Here is a 22,570-nt window from a genome sequence, read left to right as displayed (position 1 = left end):
ATCCATTTGTTAATTTGTACAAAACAAGCCATAATTACCCAACCATTCACTTTCACAGCTACGCTGCTGGGTCTAAAATGCCCATTTGCAGAGAGGTTGTGATTCACTTCTGCATCACAGTCCACATTGAATCGAGCCGGGACAGTAATTCAACTGGATGTCGCCGATCTTTTGAGCGGCATTATGCAATCATTATTATCATCAAAGACCTTCTTTCCTAAAAAAAGAGTTTCTTTCAGTTTGGCTGGCAAACCACTCTTCTTCACGACACTGCAGGCCCACTGCCTGCAGTCTACATGTGGCATTGAATTTTCTCATCCTGGCATGAAGTCATCCGTCTTTGACAGACACACTCAGAGCAGAGTATAGTCCGCTCGGAGTACGCTTTTGTGAACTTCCGTTGAAAAAAAGCACTCAGAAAGAGCCATCAAAATGAGATTCTTCTATTCATCACACATCTGGAAGATCCACAGCTTTGACAAGAAGTGCGTGTTCACTTCTGTGTACTTACATAAGGATGTTTACACAAATGGAAAACTGTAATATTGCCGAGACAAGCAGACTGCGGCATAAAGAGCGGATTGTAATAAGTGGATTTGCACCTTCTTTACAGTATCACATGTGAGAGGATGAAAAACATGGTCTTGCTGACATGTGTACGAGGGAGAAAAGTGAGAGAATTAGAGCGCGCTGCAGATAGAAACCCAAAGACTTGGCTTCCTTCTATCAGCTGGATCAGTCAGCTGCAGCAGAGCTCGTCTTGATTGAAAGGAACGAGAGGCTAAAGTGGAACGGTTAGGAACTAAGTGGGTCGACCATACACGGCAAGATGCACGGACAAAAGAGACCCATTTTAAAAAAAAAAAAGACGAGGCAGGCTTTCCGCTGCAAAACGTCCCCATCACATTTAAGAGAAAACATTTTAGATATCAGCTTTATTTTTAGCTTGAAGCAACCAAATTACAAGATCAAATGACTTAAAATACGTTCTGTGGTACCTAACACAGGCTATACCTGTATAAAGCTTTGCCCAACCAGAATCTGAACCCGTTATGGGTCTGAAAAAAAAAAAAAAGGGAAAGTACACCTAAAACAGCAACATCATTACCTCAAACAGGAGTCCACTGTGTACTTGGACTATTTTCAGCTGCTGATTAAGTTGGGGGCATGTTGCTCCCAGTGAGATACAATCCAAGACGCCCAGTTAAAGAAGCAGCTTCATGAGTTTCAAGGCTTTTACAATTCTGGATAGTTATCACTGTGGCAACATTTTCGAGGTGAACAGTAGACATTTTTCATATAATACATTTCATTGTTTTGGTCTTTTCATGGCAATAACAAACATATGAATATTGCCTTACCCTTTAAACGTGGACAGTGTTGTAATCTCTGCATCAGACACATGAACAACAACTTCTAAACTGGCATCAGTCATGAAAGGAAAGCTTTAAAACAGACATACTGAACAATAAAGCCTTTATTTTTTTTTTTGTCTTTCCACAGTTCAAGTTTGTCGGTCCCACCCAATGAAAAGGTGTCAAATAGAGTGAAGGAGTAAGAGGTAGAGCAAGTGTTCTCATTCTCACTGTGATCAGCGTAAAAACCTCACGTTTACACACCAAAGGGAATGGCCATCCAAAGAAGGCTGACAAAAGAAATAAAATAGAAATAGCAGCTTCTCTGTGGTGTTGCTAGCTTTCCCTTATTATTCACAATCAAAGATACTCCTAACTCACTGACTTTCGATAAAGGTTGCACTACAGTGTAAACCAGAGGCGCGATGAGTGCTAGCCATGAACAGAGGCACGGCAGTCATCATCGCCATCAGAGTCTCTGAACACTTGGCGTGGCGAAACTGCCACACGGCAAGGGCCTCTTGCCGCGTGTCCGAGGCGAAGGGGCTCTGCATAGTATGCTCAGACAAGAGGAGATAATGGCTGCCCACCATGCACTGAGAAAAGGCTCTCGGTCCGGCACTCGAGGAGAGTGCGAGCTGGAGGAAAAAACAAAATGGGGCCGTCTCCGCGTGAAGGAGAGCACAGAAACCTGAGCGGTGGAGCTTGACAGCACATCAGTCCAAAATAGGTGTACGGTAGTCAGCTGGCCCTGTGAGTACAAGAGTGTGTCACGCTGCATTAAACTACCAACCACTCTACCACCCATGTGCCCTGCCAAGTTATGACAGTGCACTGTTACATAGAGAGAAAAAAAAAAAAAAAAAAAAAGATAGTATTTACATCTTCAACATATAAATTATTTCCTTAACATACTGTCTGTGTAATGCATAATAAGGAATCTAGAAAAAAAAACAAAAAAAAACACAAGCGCCTCATATGAAAAGACTATGCCGACTACAGAATTGAGAACTGCAGGCAAAGGGATGAGTATAAATGCTGCTAAAATCAAATCAAAATGCAGGACTGAACGAGTCCAAAAGAAAAGAGAAAAACACAACTAATGCAGTAATTCATGAGAACGACTAAAATGGCACACAGGAAGAGATAAAGCTGTGAGCTTGATTAGGCAACCTCTGAATACCTCCAGGTAGTAACAATGGCAGCACTGAGGCCAACGCGTTAATACCCGAGAGAGAAGACGACGAGGAGTACGGAGGGGTCGCTGCATGAAGGCCCTCAGCTGGGACCACAATCGGATCGGGTGATATGAGACGCTTTACATTCCTGCGTTAGGACTTCTCATCACGTACAGAATGTGACCTTTGACATTTCTTAAGTTATTTGTCTTCGCTCTGGAGCCTCCTGGGCCCGGCACTGACCGGCCACCTCAGAGCAGAACCAGGTGGAACTGTCCCCCCCCCTGATGTGATCTGACAAATAAGGCCCCAGTCCGGTAAAATTCACACATGTCGACGATATACAGTATCAAAAACTCTGTATAATGAGAAAACATACAAACACATATGCAAATATAGATTTCAATACACAACAAGGTACACATTAACTGTTGGTTTTGTAGATGATATTCAAAGTATTCATACAATATGCGTCACATAGAAACGATGGCTGGCTCTGTCCGTTCTGAAGAGAGAGAGAGAGAGAGAGAGGGGGGGAGATAAAGAGGGGCTGCGGGGCGAAAAAAAGAAGAACAAGACGAAAAACAACAAATCTGGTTCAGTTCATATTTGTCATGTTGAATAATCGCACACACAGGAAGCTTGGAGGAGCCAACTAAACCTCTCCAGTTGGTTTTTGACCGTACGAGTTCATATTACCGCCGCTCTCCCACTCCAATGCTGCTGTAAGTCTTTGGGGTCACCCCCCCCCCCTATTGTGTGTGTGGGTGCTTGAGAGTCCGTCATTCCAGTGAGTTAAAAAAAAAAAAAAAAAAAAAAAAGAAGAAAAAGGGTAGGCCATTGGTTTGTTTGCCGAGAGGTCCCGCCTAACCTGATGGGCCGGGGGGCCCGCAGGGGGTCCCCCCCCCATCAGTCATCCAGGATTACCTTCACAAAAGTGGCCACGTCTGTGTCTTTGGGGTCATGCACGGTGAGAAACGGATGTTGCTGCAGGAAAACAAGGACAAAACACTTCAGAATATGTCCTTAAACAACTGAACGCTCTAATGATGATGTCAATACACAAGGCAGAGTGTCAATGGGTTAACTGGGTGAGTCTGGCCTCTAGTGGACAAAAGCAAGAACCAGAGCTGATCTTTGTGGCAAAGTAGACAAAGTAGCACAACGCGTAATAATATTTGTGTTGTTTTGGGGGGGGGGAAGAGGAAAAGTATTGTAAAACTACTAACCATTAATTCTGTATAACCAGGTCTCTCATTCGGCTTCTTTCTTAAACTGTAAGAACAAAAGAGACAAAAGCAGGAAATCCCAAAATTATATGACAACTTCATACAAAACACATCTAAAAATAGACATCAGCTCCAGTACTGTACCGACGCCACCGTGTTCAGTAAACACAGAGCAAACACTGACCCCTGCTGGGCCTCAGTGACACTTTTTAAATTGTATGTATGTTTTTTTTAATAGCAAGGTGAACGAGGAGCATTGCATTGAGGTGTGTGTGTGTGTGTGTGTGTGTGTGTGTGTGTGAGACTCACCACTGGGAGATGAAGTCTACAAACTCTGGGGAGAAACGATCGGCGGGCAGCTGTGGAGACGGCTCGTCCACCACCTGTTTGAGCTGCTGGAACGGGGTTCCCCACGAGTCGTAGGGGAACTTCAAAATGGCCAGCTCGATCTAGGAGACAGAGAAGCGATTCAACATGCTGATAAAAGACTCACTTTCACCTGCAACACAAACCATTTGGACAATCAGAAATGAATCAAAAAGGTTCAACACCAACTGAGAACAGCATGGACTTGTACTGATCTGGCATCAACGTGGCACAGGTGTCAAAACAGTCAACGGTGAGCATGACTCAGCATTAGTGTGGAAATATGAGTGACATGTAACGGAACCTCTTTCAGGAAATGTATCGATTATCATCTTGTATTTATCGGGGTGACAAAATGTTTGGACTAACATGGAGTTGTATTATTATTTAAAAACACCCAAACTCTTTACCACAGCCTGAACCGAGAGTAAATAATATATTTATATGAAATATACTCCTGTGAATGAATGAATGAGGAAAATCCTGCGCACTACTGTTGGAAAACCTCACTCACTATTTATTTGAACCAACATTTTGGGTCCAGGTGGTTCTTAACATATTGTTGTTATGATGTCCTGAGCTGTGTGCACGATTGTATTTTGGGGGAGTGGAGCGGTTGGAGAAGGTTGCGACTGGAAGGTGGCCAGTTGGAGTCCCGTGTGTTAACTGCATTGAACCGAGCGGTCATATTAAGTGTGATGTAAAAAGATCTTGAGAGCTTCAACCATGATTTTATCCACATTTAAACAAATTAAAAGAACAGTGAGAGTTAGATAACGTGAGCAGAAAAAAAAACATGGATTAATTTGCCTGAAATGTATCACAAATGGCATTAATGGACATTTAGCCATACTCACCATTGTGATACCAAGACTCCATATGTCTGACTTGACACTGTAGCCTTTCTGGTTGAGGTCAGGGTTGATCCGCTCGGGCTGGAATAGAAATTATAGCAACATAGTAAGTACCGACACTATCTGAAAATCATTACACTGTAGTTTGTAGGAAAGCCTTATCAACTTCTTAAAATGCATTTTCTATCAATGAATCGACAAAAGAAGTAATGATGATAATAAATACAAGCTGATAAAAGCTATTTTTATATGAATTAAACTCCCTCAAGAATTAAAAAAACATGTCAAATATAATTGGGGATTTGAAGAACAATCTGTCGGCTAAAATGTGTTTTTTGAGAGGATTTAAAATAACGCGCTGGTTTTGTGAACCTACATTCCTTCATACAGGCAAGATGTTTGGCGTCAACATTTTTTTTAAATATAAATGTCATGAGATAGATGTATTTTATCAAAATAAAGGCATTTAGTTTACAGCTCAAGTGTGCAGTACCTCTTTAATATCCTCCTGGACTGTGGATTTAATCTCAGTCACTTTCTAGAGAATCCTAAATCTCAACTAGCCGGCAACAGGAGTCTCTTTCCCAGTCCCCACTTACCGCCATGTAGGGCTTGCAGCCGGCATCCATTGTTTTAGCCACAGAGTCCACCAGGTGGCCACTGATGCCAAAGTCGCACATTTTCACTTGGCCCTGAGTGTTGATCAGAACATTGGAGGGCTTCACATCTGGAGAGAGACATCGTTGGCAAAATGATGAGAGAGAGAGAGAACACGGCAAGACAACAATGACAAACAACAGGAAACTGAACTGTGAACATGACGATGATGATGATCTGATTACCTCTGTGTATCACTGACAGGTTACTGTGCAGATGCTCTAATGCCTTGACAATCTGTGGAGAGAGAATAGAACTGCAGAATTTCCCATTTATCGACTTGCTCTCGGAACATTTGGACTTGTGTGTTGTACTGCTCCTTTAAATGTACATGTATAATAATAAGAATGTAAAATATGAGACGGGACGTACTGCTACTGCGATCTTGCCCAAGATGTCCTCGGGGATGTTTTTGCCTTTCTCAGTAACCTTCTTATAGAACTTATCCAGAGACGTGTCCATCAGCTCCATACAGATCCAAACATCCCCCTGGAAAAAAAAACAACAACAAGATGATCACTCTACACTCAACGTAACATACGCAGGAGTTCACACTAGTCATAGTTTACTCACCTCTCTGAAGAGGGCCCCGTAGAAGGTCACAGTGAAGAAGCAGTCCACGGTCCTCATGGAAATGTCCAAGTCCATCAGAAGCCTCTTCTGCTCAAGAGTGTTCACGGTGGCACGAATCCTCTGGGGACACAAACATCACAGATTGGGCCGGCGGTGTCAGCAGCGGGGCAGATGTAGCTTAAATCAAATAGAGTCCAGTGTCCTAAACCACCCCCCCCCCGCCCGCCACCTCAATACAACATGTCATATATCCGATAGATCTCGTCCAAATGTCCATAAGTTGAGCTCACATGTTGAATGCATCTATGAGTCACGGTGCTATTTGCAGAACAGGTAACCCGAGTAGAAGCCCACCTTGACAGCCATGATAACACCACTGGGCACATGTTTCATCTTGTCCACGACCCCGTACGCTCCCCTGCCCAGCTCCTCAATCTGCTCCAAGTCATCGGCCTTCACCACAAAGTTCTGGAAGGTGAGGAAGACGCATTAAATGTGTGTGTTCAGGAAACAGAGCAGCGTGTGTCAGAGGAATTACGGAGCCATCTTCACCTGATCTCCAATCGTGACGCAAGCTTTCGAGTCAAGATCTCGAGGGGGCCTGCAGGGGGAGAGAGAGCAACATTAAGCACAAGCAACAGTGGGAATGTCACAATGCTCAGCTATGAAATACTCACACTGCAAGAGAAAATGCACATGTTTATCAGTGCAATATGAAAGATTAATTTGAAACAAACATTGATCAAAGTCAGTGCTACATTTCTGTATGTCTTTCTTACGATATAGCTGCAATGATCTAAAGGATTGATTTATTGTCCCGGCCATTTTAGCATGCTAGGTCTGATTTTGAGACCCTCTCAGGATGGTATTGCTGCCGTCACTACCCCACTGTAAAAAATAAAAACAAATAAAGAGAGCCTTACGCTGCTGCTGCTGGTGGGGGCTGTGCAAAGACTTCTTTGGCCAGCTTCAGCCCAGGGTTCTTCTTCTTCCCTTGGAGACAGGAAATCAGAAAAACAATTACCACCTCAGCTCCATCGTAGCCATACCGGGATCAATAAAGCTGTATTTAGCAGCAACCACAAGCCAGTGTGATTATAAGTGGTTTGTAGAAAGACTAAGGCAAATAGACGTCACAGCTACAGACTCTTACGAGCCCGTTTTCCACATTACTCGGAGACTAGAGCGAGGTTTGCCACAACAGAGACCCCCCCCCCCCCCCCCCCCCCCCGAGTCCTAAATCAGGCCGTTGAGTGCGAACTAAATGGACTTTGCTTGTTTTTAAATATCCACATCGGTCTGATGAAAGGGGACTTTCATCCACTCTGGTAGGAAGGGGTTTCGAGGTTACAATCAATTTCCAGTTGCCTTTGATACAAACGGCAACAAATGATCGGTTATCTATCTGGAGATTAGGTGTGCTCAGAGCGGAGGCCCTGCAACAGGGAGAAGGTGGACCAAATGACTAATCGACATTGGTATGATGACTCAAATGGAAGGGAGGGGTGCAGGGAATTTTTTTATTTTGTGATAGCTGTCATCAACTCAACTATTAATGCATTTGTTCCCCCCATTTTGTCTCTCATTTCCTAATCTCAAGTTTCGCTCACATGTTGTTCATATCTGGAGTACGGTGCTGTAAAGCGTGCAGCTCTGGGACCAGTCTGTGTTAAATCAGTGACAGCAGTCCATTCATAAACACAGTTTACCAGCAGCCTCTGGGACGTCCCACAAGGAGCCACGAGTCGCTGCCAGAATGTCACCGCTACCGGGCCTACGAGAGGCAAGGAACACCAACTCAACGCCGACACTCGTGTTCAGCATGTCCGCTCTTGTTGCAAGGTCGAGGGGGGAAAACAGAAAACTTTTGTTGACCTTTATCTGTGTGTGTGCGTGCGTGCTAGGACTCAGCCACAGCTTAACCCACTGGAATAGGATGAGAAACTGTTTAGACCTGGCTGCTTACTTCCTGTTCCAAGGGCCCGGCTGAGCAATTATTCTACACCGGTTCACAGAAACTGGTTTAATGCACAAGCGCCTTCATTTTGGAACAAATGCAACAGCTCTCATTATTACTGAGAGGTTGTGTTTGCCATCGAGTGACTCACAATACTCCAGTGTGGAGGAAGTACGACTGGGTAAACCCCTCCTTGCTAGATTAAGCTGGAAGGGAAGTGAAGTTTCACAAATATTTTAGATTCTATGGAAACGTCAGACAGGTACATTTTGTGCTGCCGCCCTAAAATAGCCCCACAGTGTCTGGACAGACCAGCGTCGTCTCATGTGGTCGGGCGAGATTGAAGTGTGATTTACTCACACATGCTCGGTGTCAAAAATAGATTTTGTGTTTCCTCTGCGTGGGATAAAGTACGAGCACCCAAAGCCTTCCAGTGACCTGACTAATAAGACAGCTCTTTTGTTCCAACGACCAAAATTAGTGGAGCACACGCGCGTGGCAGCGCAAGAACGTCTGACAAGCAAAGCTGTTCGAGACACCTAAAAAAAATACTAAAATCATACTGCACACATGCAGGTTTTACAGTTTCTAGCTCCGAGTTATTGCTCGACATATTCACTTTGACACATTAATGGAGTTGAAATACTAGCTCCTCTCAGGTAGCAGTGTGTGTGTGTGTGTGTGTGTGTGTGTGTGTGTGCGCAGTGACCCTGTAGCTGGGAGTGTTTTGTGGGATATGACTCACAGCCAGTCAGACTGGACACATCCGCTTTAAAACTCAACAACTGTCAGGACCCTTTGGGAGAAATGATGTCACTTCACTTGGCCCGCTTGCGGCTCACTATCCAGCTTTCTGCTGCAAGATCTGCCTGGTCCTCGAACTCAACACACAATAGTGCAATTACATCGGCTTCTGCTGCACTCAAAGTATATTAAACGCAGCACAGCAGAAACACACAGAGATACCATTCCCTGTGCTTGCTTGTATTCATTCTATATCATGAATTCAACATCAATAAGTGCACGGAAACCTTGTTTTATAACTAAACATAGCACAAGTTACATTCTGCATTTTATAAAAAAACACATTTTTCTTCCCATAGGAAGAGATTTATTAAGCTTTAGCATTTGTAAATTTTGAGCATTGTGTCTTCGTCAAATCAATATTTTAGCTCATTCAGTAAGAGTGATCAGTATCAGCTGTTGCAGACAGTAGCAGCCAGTTGGTGCTCTTTTAAAAAAAAAAAAAAAGAAAAAAAAAAAAAGAAAAAAGGAAATGCAGTAATTTCTGGAAACCAAAAAGATGGCCAGAGGAAACTATCCAGAGCGCAGTACGTCATGCGAACAAGAATGTCTGGATTGTGCATGAGATCAAAGTGTCAATAGCTGCGCAGCGAGTCACCATCAGGAAGCTCCGGCTCTCAGAGTGGGTCCATGTACAGAAAAAGGATGACTCATGCACATATAATCTTCCACACAACCCTATCAGTGGCGTTCGGGAGAACCCAATCTCCCAACATGCCTCAGCAATACAGTGAGCAGCCCTGCAATGCACTCAGACCCACTGAAGGCACAACTCCTTGTTTAAAAAAAAAAAAAAAGGGCCAATTTTTTTTTCAATTTCACAAAAAGAAAGACACATCAGGCCTGCACACAATAATAATTTACAGCACAGAACCTGTGTAGCAGCTATAGAGGATCTGCTTGCAGCCAGTGAACTGTCAACAAAAGAGAGGCTGCACTAGGTATTGGTGCTGCAAGTCAAAACATGCCATGGTAGGCCGAAGGCTGTGTGCCTGGGCAGCACCCAGCCAATCTACTGCCAGCCCTCTCAAAACAGTGTGTACTCCCGACCATGGTAACGCTAGTATGATTGTGTAACAGCACAAGCGGTGAACTTGAAATGTAAATTGACATCATCATCATCATCATCATCATCATGCTGTGTGTGCGTGCGTGTGTCGCAGAGGAAGGACCTTGATTTTTCCAAGTTCTGCATATTATTCAACCGTGTAACGCTACCAGTGATTACACCGCACAGACTCGCTGGCTGGCGGAAGCACAAGGGTGTGATAGCGCCATGGTTCCTTTGCATCACCGCCTGTTTTAAAAAAAAATAAAATAAAAAGTACTTTCCACAACCGGGAAATAAAAAAAAATAAAAAACTGCAGAGCTACATATTTTAGAGCGTACACATCGGCCAAACCAAATGGACGGAAGCACAATCAGTCGCGAGTCAGGAGGCTGGAAAACACCTGTGGTCCCAATGTGCTTCACTTCACCCGAAGAGAGAAACTAGTCCCAGTGATTCCGAGCTGAGGGGAAAAGTTGCGTGATAATTACAGCTTGGCAAAACTCCTTAATTGTCGTGAAAATTATGCGTTAGCATAACCACAACACGGGAGCCTGAACGGGGACGCGACTGTAGCATTTAGCTAAAATATGAATAACAACAAATATAATGTCGCACGCTATCATTGAGTCTATGATGAATACCTTCAGTGTGTCTAGAGACTTCGCATAATGATAGAAAGCACGAAAGACATGCTGGCTAGCTTCTATTTTTTTTCCTCCTCTCATACATGCAGCTTTTCCACCTGGCAAGGTTACATTTTTCAAACACCGCTAGCTAAATTACTTCCACGCAAACTGCGCCTCGATATTTAAAATATATGCACGGTTGTTTTTAAAAAAAGATTTTGAAAAAAAAAAAGCCACTTACCTCCTTTGGACAGAGACATTTCCCCTTTGCTTTGATGAGGGGGAAGGGAAGCACAAAGACTTTTGCCTTTTTTTACTCCCTCCCTCCCTGCATCTAGCCTTACACCCGCTCAGGATCGCTGGCTTGTGCAAAAAACTAGCAGCGATTAAAACTAAACGGTTCGTCTTCGTGCAATCTTTGCGCTTCAATCACCAGCTCGCGCGTTCAAAGATCGAAAAGCAGATGAATGCACAACTTTAAAGAAAGTCGGCGCGGGTTGTACAGTTCGAGTTAGTTTGCTAACAAAACCTGCACTTTTAGGGTGGCCAAAGTCTGACAGCTGAAGGTTTCAACGACGTAATGACGTATTTCCGGCCTCGTGCTAAGCACCGTGGGATGTGTAGTTCTAAGTGGGAGCACTTTTCTTTCTAAAGTAAGATCATATTAATGCTGGTTCTATAAAGTTTATTTTTGTAAATCCAAAATAGACCAACACAGACACATTTTTTTTTAAATGTTTTTGTCTTTTATTAATCTTTTTTTTGTATAAGGATGAAAATCACACACTTGGGTAGTTTATTTTAAAGCTATATAAAACGCATGTACAACGATAAATAATAAAAAAAAATACTAAAGGACTCACTGTCTTGCAATTCAGCGACAGCATACAAAGGAACAATGACAATGGGATTGCACTTCAATTTACGCATTTTTGGTATGTAAACAACAAACAAGTATATCGTGTATGTCACAGGATATAGGTGTCATGAACTAAAAATCTATATTTGACTGCTGGATAGTGAAATGCATAAAAATCACAACAACAAACCCCTATAGTACCTATGCAAACAACAACAACCATCACAATACATTCAAGGAACAAACTGCTGGACTACAGAATACCTGAACAAATACAGTACAATAAAGTTGTTTTTTTCTTCTTTTTTTCTTAGTATGCATGAAATACTCGAAAACCAACCATCATCATTGTGATAATCACTGCTGAGCCATTAAATTGCGAGTCTTTCATTGTTGCAACCAGCTCCTTGCTAAATAGAGATGTCACAGACTGGATGCATAAACATGTGCTATGAGACGAGTTAACTTTGGAATATGCATGTGATTGTGTGCGTGGAGGGTGTATAGCTGATGATGAGGCCACACCAAATTCCTGCCTTTTACTTCCTGGCAACAATGAGAGTGTGGTAGAGAGGTTTTATTACAATGTGCAGATAAAGGGAGCTGTCAATCAGGTACTCTGATGCACGGCGCTGCAGGTCGGCATCCACCAGGAAATCCCCGGCCTCCTCTGTGCTTTGGTGGAAGTTGTAGACGTGGCGAACCACCACTTTTCCTTGCTGTCTTGCCATCACGATCACCGTCTTCTGGAAACTCACACCGGCAAAGTCTGGACTAGAGGTGGCTGGTGTTACAATGATGCGGGGTCGACCTCCATCTGTGCGTGTAGGCTGCATGGCACCCAGCTCGGTATAGGTTGACCTGGCGCTGAGGGGGAGCCAGCGAGGGGAGAAAAGGGCATTCCAGGTCACCCTCTTACTGGAGTCATGGCCGCTGGGCCCGAGCTGGGTCTGGAAGCTGAAACTACGGTCATCACGGGTGGGGTTATTGATGACCCAAGGGGAACCCCAGGAGGTGGACAGATAGTTACGGGGAGTGAAAATACTGCAGTTGACATCAAAGTACTTGGCCAGCTGTATAGGTGAGGCTGAGTGAAATTGGAAAGCTAGGTAGAGTAGATCACGGATAGACTCGTAATGCTTCTGCAGGAGGGGGGATTGCTTCTGAAGACGGAAGAGGTGCTGAGGGGGAATCATGCCGTATCGAACAGCCCTTAGGGCGCTTTCGACCGTCGAACTGGCGGGCTGGTTCTGGCTAATCCAGGCCTCCAGGGCCTCGAAGAGCTCCAGCTCACCCTGCAGAATAAGGTCAGAGCGCTTGAGCAAGGAGAGGAGCAGGACCTCACTGATGGAGCCCCATTCTTCGCTCTGCACCACAGAAGACAGGTTCCAGGACAGGTACTGCAGGCAGCTGTCCCGCAGGCCCATGTCCCCAATTTGTAACGCATAGTTGTACCAGCCAATCACATGGCCGGTGGGTGAATCACTAGACAGATGTTGGGTCATATACTGGGTCAGACCTTGTTGCAAACCCCACACATGATACTTGCTGGCCAGCTTATGCAGAGAAATGGCCTGATCTAGCCGTACTGAGATGTCACCGCAGTACAGATACCTGCAAGAAAAAAAACACGGCTTGAATAGTCATCTAAAGACATTTAAAAGAAATATACATACAACATATCTCTCAATAAGGCACACTACTCTTTCCTCACCTCACATCTGAGTCACTGAATAAACCCACACTGTTCGATTTTCAACTGTGAGCCACAAACAGCAAGTGTAATTTTAGAATATTTCACAAGATGGAGCATCTCACTTCTCTAAAGGGAGAGGCAAAATGGTGCAGAACTTTATACTTGTGGAAAATACAAAAAGCATCTACAAGTTGCTCCACAGCTTCTTGAGTGGTTCCATTTGATTGAACCTGATTAACTCTGAACAAACGATAACAACCGGAGTCACCCTCACCTGACAAACTTGTCCATGACGGCTGCGCAGTCGGGCGTCTCCCTCAAAACCACAACGCTGCCGTTGCGACTGAGCAGCAGTTCCTCAAACACGTCACTCTGCAGCGTGAGGACCAGGCTGTGGGCCTGGATCACCTTCACCTCGTCCGTGCTGATGGTCTGCACACGGAGAGTGACATCACTGCTGTTCCCCAGGGCCAGCAGGGCCTCTATACGCTGCACCAAACTCATGGAGTGATTCAGCACAGTGGCCCCATTGTCCAATGCCACCTCCTGCTTCAGGGCAGCTGTGGGGAAGAAAGTGCAAGATGATGAACTAGTAACACAGATAAAAAAAGAATACATCAAAATTGAAATGTGTCAGCTACGGTTTCAGCTTCTTTTTTTTTCAGAAATAGTTTTTATACATTATTATTACATGAAATTCTTTCATATTTTCATCACCGCAATTTGCATCAGTCTGACTCTGCTTTCCAAGATTTCATTTGAAGATGCGCTTCGTTCTTACATCAGATTTGACACAGCAAGAACTGGAAAAGCACTCCCTAACTCATCGACTAAACCGCAACTCATATGTGTCAGGACAACAAAGCACACTTGCACATTATTCTATTCTTCTGGTCTCAATTAACAAGCCAGGTGGCTGACTCAGAAAACCTCCACACAAGGCGCCCAGAGAAGAATCCTGAGTTTGCAGCACCATTTGCAGATGGCTGCTTCTATGGGCCTTCTTGTGTGCAAGTACCAAGAGTCACATACTGGAGAATCACACATGAAAGACTCAGCGTGACAAGCTGCTGTTTCCATTCTGCCGCAGCCATCGGCAGCCTTGTTCGCCTATTACTGGGGGTTTAATGAGACACAGGGGGAGCACATTGGCTCCCTGGAATGTCTCAGTCCTCATATCTGTACCACAATCAAGCGCCCCCACTTCAAAGTAACCTTTTTCCAATTAGCCAGCCAGCACCCTGAGAACAGCTGAGCATGGTGTGAGGGTGTGTTTTGACAAATGGTTCTGGCACACCGAAGCCAATTGAAAAATCGCCAAATTATTCACAACTGTGGAAACAGTACGTATTTTTTTTTTCAATAAATTCTGAAGAAAAAAAAACATAGACAAAAAAAGTTACGAACAAGAATGTTTCATTGTGCTGTATCTTCCACTCAAGCTGAGAACAGCTGAAAACATTAAATAAAACATTTTATACACATTCCCTTCATATAGTATTAGATGAGTCTGTGCTCACGAGGAATTTCAAACGGAATCCAATCTGACAGCCCAGGAATGTGGCCTTCAATAGCTTTGGTCAAAATCAGTCAAAGTCGGATCTTCTTTAAGGAGCAAGAAAAGCTTTCCTTCTGCGCTTGTACTGTGTACTGTATTACTGAGCCGGCACAGTGCCAGGCAGCAAATGGACTTGCCTGTCTTTCCCTGCACCCAGCAGACAGATAGATGAGGACAGGATAAGTAGAATAGATTAAATACCCATCCCCTGCCCCGAGGCCGAGCACGAGCCACGCATTCATGCTGTGCCCTACTACCCACTGACAGTATGGGGGAAGCTGCACTGAAATAGAACAACACAGCTTCTCTCACAATGTAGGATATTAAAAAAAACACAGAAAATAAAAAGATTCAAAAGGTGATATGACTCTTTGAAAGCAATCAGTTGAAAGTGCTGATTCCTTTTTGAAATCTTACCTCCTCTAACTGTGACAGAGTGGATTAAGAGGAGCAGGGTGCCCACATAGACCCAGGCAGGGATCCCTTGTCCACATGAGCGAACCATATCTTCTCAGTGATTCCTTGCCTCTCTTCCTTTTGTCCTTTCCCCCCCCCTCTCTTCCTAACTCTGTGCCACTCTTCTCCGGACTTCTTCCTCTTGCTGCTCTGCCTTGGTCGTGCGCTTGCAGAAAGGTGTTGTTGCCCCGTGTGTGCCTGCCCGGCTCCCTGTCCCGCACTCTTTATGTAGGACGCTGGCCTTTCCCTGGCGCATCTCGCAACCCCACGGACTCCATTGATTGGTGGAATCGTGGCAGGGGCGTTGCTATAGCGACAGCTTTGATTTTGAATTCCTCCCTTTTGGAAGTTACATGGCATTGATCATTGGCACGGGGCCAACCGCAGACTCAGCTTAATGTTGTTGTTTTTTATAGGTTAAAAGTGATGTGCTATTAACAATCAATAGTAACATAGTTTCCTGTTTTAATGGCACCCAGAATCTCTGGACTGCAAAACGTTGTTTACGATATCTAAGTTAAGTACAATCAGCGTCATGTAATGAGTCAATTAATTACAGGAGGTTGCCACTGACACTATCTGCCAAAAGTAATTGAGGTTCTAATAAGTGCGACAAATTTCATAATCCATTTTGTAAGGAGTTTTTCATCTGAGAGTAATTATTCCTCTGGTGGCATGTTAATCTCACTAATGGAAGGATGATTTGATTGGTGCTGGGTCTGCTCGTCAATTAAAGACAAGCTCTGTTGATCACATTCTACTGCCAATCAGGATTTTATGTAGTCACATTACTGGTAAAGTACACAATTAAGGTGCAGACGTTGCATCACAAACCTCACAGAGGGCAAAGGGTTTAGTGAATGTGTCTGATACAGAGTTAATGGTCTGCCGCTTGTTGGGCACTTACTATCCTCGCAGCTATAATCAATATACGCAATGCTATAACGCCTCAAAGTGAGCCCGACAGCCGCACGACACGAGAGAGCCGTACATCATGAAGAAATATGCTTCAATGTGAAATGGCAACAATAGATATCGCCTCAGGTCATGGCTCAAAGAGATGTTTACAGTGCCATTTATGAATCCCTCAGTCAGCATTGATCTGTCAGAGATGGGTCGGTCAATACAGGGGCTTGAGATCGGTATGGATCTAAAATATATATATTTAAAATCATTGCATCTGACTAGGCCATTAGTTCAATCACAATATTCATGCTAACATTCTGCAATGTGACAGATGTGTTCAAAATAGCTCCAAATCTAACAATGCCCACAACAGGGAGACGGACAGGGAGAGACATCATTTCAGAGCGAACTGGGTTGTGGTGTTGCCTCGAGGGCTGCCAGGCTGCAGTACAAATGCAGGAGAAGAGACGTCCTACGAGACCCCGACCTGAGTCCCTGCTGTGAATAACCTGACAGGTTCTCGGAGGAGAGCGGTGCTGCTGAGGTGCCTTAATGAAGCCTGCTGCCACAAAATGGACTAGTCTACGACAAGGCACTGGATCCCACTGTATAGGGTGGCATCTTTTATTTCTTTTACTTTCTGGAGGTTGATGAAGATGCACACAAATGAGATTCACGAGCTTGATATGAATGCTATAAATCTATATCGATGCAAATACTGAGACTTGCGCGTGAAATTATTGGTCAACACTGTATTCTATAAACATATACTTATATATCGAGTTTAGATTGGTTCACAGCTCAGAGTATAGCTGTATACACAATTCAGGCAACTGCCGTTGAGCCACGTAATGAAATCAGAAAAAAACCCAAAGCCCTCTTTATGTGTGCCTCTGAAAAGGGCATGCCCTTCATTAAGGTGACATTGCTCTCTCCTTTGAGATCAGCTCCTATTTAAGAATTTGCAAACAGGACCACACAGCAGAGGGGTTGGATTGACAAACTGTGAGAGCACCCCTCGGGACGGGATCCATTGAGGGATCGATGCACCACAGGGGGCTCCCATCATGCAGTATAAACAGTACGTTTAGTACAGGCTGTATGCCAGAGTGAGCTTCACCAAGGTGTCCCGGATGACCTTACTCTTGTGCTGAACCCGGAGGGGATGCACTACACAACTAGGTCCCCAAAGATGACACAAAGGACTTTTGATATACAATACATGTTGGACGCATCAAGTGCCTAATGAATAAAAAGAACAAACAAATGAATAAAACACATGTAAATGTGTGTAATAAACTGCTTTCTGTTGTGAGCTCTCACACGGATATTTCCAAGCATGTCTGAGCTTCCTAGGCAGCTAATTCAATATTGATAATGTGTTATTCGGGCTATTTTTTGTGACACAGGTCTTTTCCTAACCGCAAGTTTCATAACTAAATGAGGAAGAGAGATGACAACAGAAGTTTTGTGATTTTAAAATATTTACCAAATCGAGGCAAACAAGCAAATGGACTGTCATATATGTCATATCTTTCACAGTATTTCAGCAAATTTCTACATTTTTCTGGCTGGAGACAATTTAAAAGCTTTAAATCAATGACATCGGTCAATGTTTCTATTTGTCAAATGGTTGTTAAGTGGCATGGCCTACAAGAGATCAATAACAGCATATGTTTTGTTCTGTAGTCTCATTTGATTATGTAACACAGGAGTCCATCTCTCCTGTAACAATATTTTCCACCAGGTGGCTCTGCAAACTGGAGGCTCATGATGACTGCCCTGAAGTACTTATCCTTAAAAAGAGAAAGTAGACTCAAGTGTGATTAGATTTCTCAAGATGCATGTTGTTTATGCATAACGTATTCATTTCATTATTGAATGTGCTCTAAATGGCATACATTAGAGTTGAATTATTCTTAAATTGAACAACTGTATGTTGGCCTTTTCCCTCTATGAAACTGAGAGTACAGTGGAAACCGCTTATTTGATCACAGTTACATTGATCAACTCAAAAAGCTTGGGACAGAATCGTTCCTTTACAAATGCTGCTTAAATAGTTTGCTTGGCGCTGTAGTAAACAAGTAGTCTGCCTACAGTGATTGTTTTTGGTCTTTTCATAAATTACAACATATGGGAAAAAATGATGTATTTTATGTTCACAGACATTTATGGCCCACAGTTTATTTTCAGAAATGCACTGAAACCGTGCAACTGTATTTAAACAGCCCAATGCTGTCTTAGGCTGCAGCTTTCAATACAGTAAACTAGCATGTTTTTAAAAACGGTATTGTACTGTGTTACAGTGTATTTGAATTATTCACACTCTCATTTAATTTGCAGAGTAATTTGAAAAGCGTTTGAAACAGCTGTCGCCTACTGTATTTTTTAAAACAGCCAATAAAAGCGGTTATAATAATTAACAGCTTATAGTGATCAGTGCGATCCGGACAGACGTGATCCCTGGAGGTTTTTTTTCAAATCAACAGGTCACAGTCACCTGGATGATATGTTCCACAGTACGTATACAAATGTCAATGTCTGACTTGAGAGGAGAGTGGTCCCTTTGTTTGGATCTAAGCCGCATGGAACAAATAAATAGGCCGGGAGCTATAATCTCACAGAATATGCAAAGCTGCACGAGAGGCTGGGTGAAGAGACAGAGTGGTCAGAGCTGATCGAGTCGTTGGACATTCACGGAAGAATAAAAAATAACTCGAAGGATAATTAACCAGCCTACTCTGGATGCGACTGCCGGTGAGTTTGTTAACATGGTTCAGTAACAGCTGAGGAGGAGCGGGCATGATGGAGGACTGTCCGTGATTCCGCCCCGAAGAAAAACAACAACAACAACAACCTGTGCATCAACTAAGGGAACATTTGAACGCTCAGAACATCCACGTGGAGCCTGTTAACACTCGAGAAATATTTCAGACAAGTTGGATTATCCTTACCGGAGTAAATCTACCTGAGTCACCTGTTGGAGCGGAACTGCTCTCCGTCATCAGTCCAGGTAAGAAGTCGAGGCTTGTAATATTACTTTATGTTGCCGTATGAGGTTAGAACATTATCACAATGCTTTTAGCTTAAAAAATATATATATATATTACAAGATGAATATTCGCCAAAATGTCAACTTTTCATGATTTAATAAAAAGGTTTTAGCTTCATGAAACATAATCCAATTTGATTTTCTCAATACATATACAGGAGCACTTAGTATCTCAGTTTGCCTCAAAACTTCAAAATCACCAAATTTGGAGATAGCATTGACAATGTCCTTTGATCAGTTTTAGGCTAAACTGATACATGTAAGTGTATATTTTTGGATGCTACATGAGGAAAATATTATTACATTGACAGTGGAATAATTATTGTAATTAAAGTTGAACACAATTTTTCCTTTAAATTAAACTGTGGGATGCTGTTTGTGTAATAATACTCATTATGTGTCCTGTATGTTAATGTTAAAATTATGCCTCTGTAAATTAGATGGCCAGACAGCTTTTATTATCCAACGTCAAGGTTCCAGGTCGTAATTAAAGACAGGGGAGACAAATGGCTCTAAGTTTTGGATTCTCTAGACACTCGATTGAATTTATTTCAATGGACAGCAATTTTAGTACAACACAGTAAAACTCCACAACTGGCTTTGTACATAGATGAAACAGTTTGTTTACTGTGACAGAGTGATAACACGGAAGCATCTTTTGGTTGTCTTTCCATGCATGTTTAATAATCTGCATTTTCTTGTGACAGCACTTTATTTTAGAATCTGCTGTGAAGCCATGGAACCCACCATTGTTCCAAAGGGATGTGGTTCCGGTATCAGCTCCATATATTACAACCTGTGTGACCTGACTGCAGTGTGGGGGGTCGTGGTGGAGGCCGTTGCTGCTGCTGGTGTGGTGACTTCCTTTGTTCTGTTGGTCATCCTCATGGCCAGCTTACCGTTTGTGACGCACAAGAAGAGGAAGGGTATGGTGGCCCTGCAGGCCGGCATTCTGGTGTTCACGCTGGGACTCTTTGGACTCACCTTTGCCTTCATTGTGGGTCGGTACTCAACCAGCTGTGTTGCACGGAGGTTCCTCTTTGGAGTACTGTTCTCGGGCTGTCTAGCCTGCCTGGTGATGCACGGGTTGTGGCTCGCCCTGCTGGAGCGGAGGGACCGGGGGCCCAGGAGCTGGATGTTATGCCTGGGGGCCCTGGGTCTGTGGATGGTCGAGGTGATCATCAACACCGAGTGGCTCATCATCACTGTGGCCAGGAGCCCACTCAGAGGTGTCATTATCTCTGACCTGTCCTGCAGCATCGCTAACCGGGACTTTGTGATGGCGCTGATCTATGTGATGGTTCTGCTGCTAGCTGTGGTGCTGATGGCTGTGCCCTCACTGACCCACAAGCACAAGCAGTGGCGGCGAGATGGAGCCTTCATCCTGGTCTCGGGGCTCTTCACCTTGGCTATCTGGGTAGCTTGGATCGTCTTGTACATCCATGGGAACAGAGTGGTCGGGAATCCCAGCTGGGACGATCCCACTCTGGCTATCGCCGTGGTGTCAAATGCCTGGGTGTTCCTCATCCTCTACACCATCCCAGAAATCTGCTTACTGACCCAGGAGGACCCTGACCAGGAGCTGCCTATCGATGGAGATCACGTTTACCCCGCCAGGAGCCTGGTTTATGACGACATCCTTAAGGAGCCGGAGCCACTCCACCAGAACATCTACATGGAGAATACAGCCTTCACTATGGACGAGCCTCCAACAGGTACAGCATGACACATGGCGGTTTAACATTAACCTTACAATGACAGTGCCTCATTGCGCTCAACTACATTATGTATAGATAGGTGCTGAATCATCAGAATCAAAAATCTAAATGAGTCAGCAGGACAGCACTCCAATTAAATGACCAATTAGCGCACATATGCTTTGGGCATTCACCTTTTGTGCAAACAGTCGTACAGAATATACAAAAGGGTGCTTTTAAAGTTTGACAAAATCCAACTTGTGCGAGGCATCTGATTTATCCTCACAGATGTAGCAAATATTGAATCACTTAATGGGTCCGTTTGAGCAAATGTGTGTTGCTACGGAGACTTTAGTGTTTTAATGTGGAAGTAATGGACTGGATGACCATCGCAACAAACTCTTATTTTTCAATCCTCCTCCGCCTTCTTTCTTTTACCAGTACCCACAAAGCCAGTGTCTCCATATGGTGCTTATGATGGTCAGCTACGAAGTTGTGTGTACCAGCCCACAGAATTAGCCCTGATCGCCAAGGGTCTGACCAAGGTGAGCGAGTTCAAAATATTTTACGCCACAGAACATCCTCTTCTGTTGCGTCTGCTGAAACAATCCCTTCTCTCTGTGTGCGTTTCTACAGATGGACCAAGACGCCATAATGCCTCGAGCTCGAGACCCCTTTTGGAATCGAGGAAGTGGCAGCTCCCTGCCTCGTTTAGCCGAGTCCTCGCTGCCTTAAGGGCCGTCACAAGCAGGCAGCGTGAGTCAAGGGGCTCTTAGCGCCGTCTGTCGTTGCAGCTTTGACACCTCCACCAGGGGTTTGTTCTCCCCTCGCAATTCCTTGTAACAAATGCAATGTAGCATCCTTTGCTCCTAGGTGCACTGAATTTAAAGCAAAGGTCTATAATTGAGCTGATACACGTTTTAATTCACAAACACTGAAAGTTGTTGTGTTCTCACCAATATAATGCTTTCTCTTGTCACAAATCGACTGACTGTAAGTCGCTAATCTGTTGTAAACAATACTTACTTGTTAACTTGTGACATCATGTTGATTCAGACTTCCTATGATTTGTTTAGTGCCTTGAATTTATAAAATTACAATTTTATATAAAAGTGTACATTCTTAACTTATTAAACCTATAAAAGGTTACATAAATACCATTTGGCTGTTGGGTCTTTGGATTGTGACAGGTAACAATTGTCGAGTATAGGCAGACGAGGCACAATGTAAGAGGAAGTATCACAAGGTACACACTACCTTCACATACGTTATTTACATAGTTTGCTTGATAAGATTTAACTGCGTCACCTGGTGTAGGTGATGGTTATCACACTGTAGTGGCTGTGTGTACACTGCTGGACAATAAATAAAACTATTCTAGGCACTGAATAAAATCTGAGTGTAATAGTGAGTGGATGCTCCTACATTTTGAGTTTGGGGCATTACAATATACGATTTGATGGACAATCTCATAAAAACTGCATTGTCTGACAGCAGGAGTAGTGACAGGCTGCCAGGAGCCTTCCCTGCACACATGCTGGTTACATAGGAAGCTGCACATAAGCACACTGCGAGCACCATCCCAACATTATTGTTAGAGGGACACATTAGCATGGACAACTGCTTTGACTTACGAGTAATAAGAGGAACCATTATGCGCACACACACACACACACACGTGTACTTTAGGAGCTT

General features: G+C 43.8%; 3 protein-coding genes across 4 annotated transcripts; 1 reads left to right on the top strand and 2 right to left on the bottom strand.

Moving 5' to 3' along the window:
• Window positions 1–917: 917 nt before the first annotated feature.
• Window positions 918–11,220, bottom strand: LOC142944777 (dual specificity mitogen-activated protein kinase kinase 6-like). 2 transcript variants are annotated; one of them, XM_076085891.1, is made up of 12 exons: window positions 10,893–11,220; window positions 7,136–7,205; window positions 6,765–6,813; window positions 6,567–6,680; window positions 6,213–6,332; window positions 6,012–6,128; window positions 5,825–5,876; window positions 5,582–5,709; window positions 4,986–5,063; window positions 4,072–4,211; window positions 3,763–3,808; window positions 918–3,520 (listed from the first exon to the last, which is right to left on the bottom strand). In XM_076085891.1, exons 1-12 carry the CDS (start codon window positions 10,909–10,911, stop codon window positions 3,443–3,445), a joined length of 1,011 nt encoding a protein of 336 aa, XP_075942006.1. In that variant the 5' UTR covers window positions 10,912–11,220; the 3' UTR covers window positions 918–3,442. The 2 variants fall into 2 exon arrangements, with proteins under 2 accessions (XP_075942006.1, XP_075942005.1); XM_076085890.1 differs by lacking the exon at window positions 10,893–11,220 and adding an exon at window positions 7,922–8,778.
• An 829-nt stretch (window positions 11,221–12,049) lies between these two features.
• btbd17b (BTB (POZ) domain containing 17b) lies at window positions 12,050–15,269 on the bottom strand. Its single transcript, XM_076080288.1, has 3 exons — window positions 15,182–15,269; window positions 13,481–13,766; window positions 12,050–13,124 (listed from the first exon to the last, which is right to left on the bottom strand). The coding sequence occupies exons 1-3, from the start codon at window positions 15,267–15,269 to the stop codon at window positions 12,050–12,052; spliced, it is 1,449 nt and encodes a 482-aa protein (XP_075936403.1).
• A 4,585-nt stretch (window positions 15,270–19,854) lies between these two features.
• LOC142945285 (G-protein coupled receptor family C group 5 member C-like) lies at window positions 19,855–21,610 on the top strand. The gene is made up of 3 exons (XM_076086702.1): window positions 19,855–20,893; window positions 21,317–21,420; window positions 21,512–21,610. Exons 1-3 carry the CDS (start codon window positions 19,855–19,857, stop codon window positions 21,608–21,610), a joined length of 1,242 nt encoding a protein of 413 aa, XP_075942817.1.
• The last annotated feature ends 960 nt before the right edge of the window (window positions 21,611–22,570 follow it).

This window comes from Anarhichas minor, unplaced genomic scaffold (genome assembly GCF_050575085.1).
Source record: "Anarhichas minor isolate MPS153535 unplaced genomic scaffold, ASM5057508v1 ptg000007l, whole genome shotgun sequence".
NCBI classification, from domain to species: domain Eukaryota; kingdom Metazoa; phylum Chordata; class Actinopteri; order Perciformes; family Anarhichadidae; genus Anarhichas; species Anarhichas minor.
Note: the sequence above shows the minus strand (reverse complement) of the source record. Positions and strands in the feature narration are given on the sequence as shown.